General features: G+C 59.2%; 1 protein-coding gene across 1 annotated transcript; it reads left to right on the top strand.

Annotated features, from left to right (window-relative positions):
• Positions 1 to 195: 195 nt before the first annotated feature.
• Positions 196 to 2,699, top strand: ARRDC2 (arrestin domain containing 2; the record flags this gene model as incomplete). The annotated part of the gene is made up of 7 exons (XM_009697929.1): positions 196 to 315; positions 477 to 624; positions 979 to 1,081; positions 1,359 to 1,615; positions 1,937 to 2,096; positions 2,386 to 2,537; positions 2,646 to 2,699. Coding segments are annotated over 7 exons (994 nt in total), but the record flags the coding sequence as incomplete, so codon positions are not given.
• Positions 2,700 to 2,814: the final 115 nt, after the last annotated feature.

A 2,814-nucleotide genomic window follows, 5' to 3' on the forward strand; every position in this document is an offset into this window, starting at 1 on the left:
GGGGGTGTCCCCGGGGGTCGCGCGTGCCTGGAGACACGTGGAAAGCAGGCAGTGCCCATCGTCCGCGGGCCGTGCCCGGTTCTCGTGTCACAGCTGTGTTATTGCCGCCGCAGTTTAACCCTGGCACAAATATTCCCGTGCCGTCGTGCTGCTCTTTTGCTGTGTAACGTGCATCTCCGCCGCCCATTTGCCCAGGGAGGAAGTTCTGCAGGAGGGAGATAATCGTCTTAAATCTGTTCTACCCGCAGACAACGGTGAAGTCACCGTCCTACAGGCAGGGAGGCACGAGTTCCCCTTCACCTTCCAGCTCCCCGAGTAAGTCGACATTATTTTATTTTTTTTTTTGGTTGCCTTAATGCAAAGGGGGAAAGGAGCCGCTTGGTGCGGGACACAGGCCCTGGGAGGGGGGACGGGGCACCTCGAAAAGGAGATTCTTTCAGCAAAGCCCTTCTAAATCGCTCCTTGCTTGTACGCAGGACGCTGGCTACCTCCTTCGAGGGAAAGCACGGCAGCGTGCGCTACTGGGTGAAAGCCAAACTGCACAGACCCTGGGCGACAGCGAAGAAGGCGAAGAAGGAGTTCACCGTGATTGAACCCATCGACATCAACACGCCTGCGCTGCTGGTGAGCCCCCCGCTCCCTGCTCCGCCTTGGGGCAGCGGCATCCAGAACTTCCCCGGGAAGCCCACGGGGACGGTGTGTGGGTGTCTACCTCCCCTCGGCGGGACAACGCAGACCTGATTTCCAGAGGGAATATTGTCCCCCGTGTAACTCGTGCCCTCCAGCGTTACCTGGAGCGGGCGGGGGTCATCTGTGTCTCTCGTAGTTTTTGGAAACTTTAATGCATTGCGACGGCGTCTTGCATCAGATACCTGAGAAGCTGCTGATGCTCCGCGGCAGGTTCTCGGTGCCAGAGAGGTGCTTGCTTTGGGTTTTGTACTTTCTCACTAAATAGCTTGAATTTTTCCCTTTCTCCAGGCTCCCCAGGCGGGTGCCAAGGAGAAACACGCTCGTGCCTGGTACTGCAATCGTGGCCAGGTTTCTGTGACTGCCAAGATCGACCGAAAAGGCTATACCCCAGGTGAGACGATGCGCTGGTACCTGGGGCAGAGCCCCGCGGGAGGGGATTTGGGGTCGCTGCGAGGTGGGCTCTTGACTTCTGGCACGAAATCGGTCGGAGAGCTTGAGTGTGTGCACCTGGTGTGCGCAGCCTCCTGGGGACGGGCTCCTGTTAGATGAAACCTTGTGCCTGCGGTGCCAGAGAGCGTGACCAACCCTCGGTGATCCCATGCAGGAATCCCTTAAGGCAGGACCGGGCTCCGTCTCCCCTCCTCCAACATGTGCATCTGTTTTGGTAGGTGAGGTCATCCCTATCTTTGCGGAGATCGACAACTGCACAACCCGAGCGGTGGTGCCCAAGGCGGCCATCATCCAGACTCAGACCTTCATCGCTCGGGGCACCAAGAAGCAGAAGTCGTCGGTGGTGACCAGCATCGTCGGTGACTCCATCGCGGCGGGGAAGCGTGAAGTGTGGCACGGGCGGGCGCTGAAGATCCCGCCGGTGGGTCCGTCCATCCTCCAGTGCCGCATCATCCAGGTGGAATACTCCCTGAAGGTGAGGGACCTCGCGGGGAGCGTTGCGGGAGGCTCAGCTCAGCGCCGAGCGTTCCCCTTCTCGCCAACGCCCATTGTGCCCGCTTTGGGTCGGTGCAGAGATTTTGGGGGGGCTGGTGATTTGTGTAAGGTCTTGCCTTCTCCCCGTTGCCCCTCACGCACAGCACAAGGGCTCGTGCGGGAGCTTTTGCATCTCCCTTCGCATCCCGCTGCAAGAATTCCCTCCTGGCCGGCGCAAGCCCGTGCTCTGGGGGGATACCTGCCCCTCCGACCTGGGAACACGCCAACAGCTAAGCTTCCCTGCTCTCTCCCGTCTCTGCAGGTTTGTGTGGATATTCCTGGGACGTCCAAGCTGCTCCTTGAACTGCCGCTTGTCATCGGAACCATCCCGCTGCATCCGTTCGGGAGCCGCACATCCAGCGTCAGCAGCCAGTACAGCATCAACCTGGACTGGCTGAGCACCATCCCGGAGCAGCCGGAGGGTGAGCGTCTCCCTCTCCCTGGGATCTGTCTGGGTGCTGCAAAACCCCCCGGTCATCCCGCTCTGGATAGCGAGGGTCAGAGCAAGTTCTCAGCCGTGCCTCTTGCTCCAGGGCCAGCTTTTGCTTTTTTTTTTTTTACTTTTTTGGTTGTGGTGCTGCATCTCCTGGGTTCCTGCCCCGGGGAACTGGGATGGTTTGGGAAATAATGGATTTGAAGCCCTTTTACCTGCGTGTCTCCCATTAATGGAAAAGTGTTCCCTAATCCCTGACGGTTCTCTTCGCTCTTCAGCTCCCCCTGAATACTCGGCGGTCGTATCCAGCCCAGAGGCTGAGCAGAGCCTGGCTCCGCCGTGCCGCAGCGAACTCGGCGGCATCCTGGAAGGTCCCTTCTTTGCCTACATCCAGGAGTTTCGCTTCCGACCACCTCCGCTGTATTCAGAGGTAACGGATCCCCCTGGGCTGGGAGGGCTGGTGGCAATGGCTGGAACGTGCCCATTGCTGAGGGTTTTGTGGGTTGTTTTTTTTTTGACTCTAAACTTGGCTTTGCAGATTGATCCAAACCCCGCTTCAGCCAACATCCGTCCGCGTTGCATGACCTGTTGAGAGAAGCGCGTCGGATGCGGTTGACAGCGTGGCGATCCCTTGGGATGAAAGCTTGCACCCTCGCAGCACTTCGGTCTGGAAATGGGGACGCGGCGGCCGTGAGACCAGAGCTCCC

Source organism: Cariama cristata, unplaced genomic scaffold (assembly GCF_000690535.1).
Source record: "Cariama cristata isolate BGI_N322 unplaced genomic scaffold, ASM69053v1 scaffold26553, whole genome shotgun sequence".
NCBI lineage: Eukaryota > Metazoa > Chordata > Aves > Cariamiformes > Cariamidae > Cariama > Cariama cristata.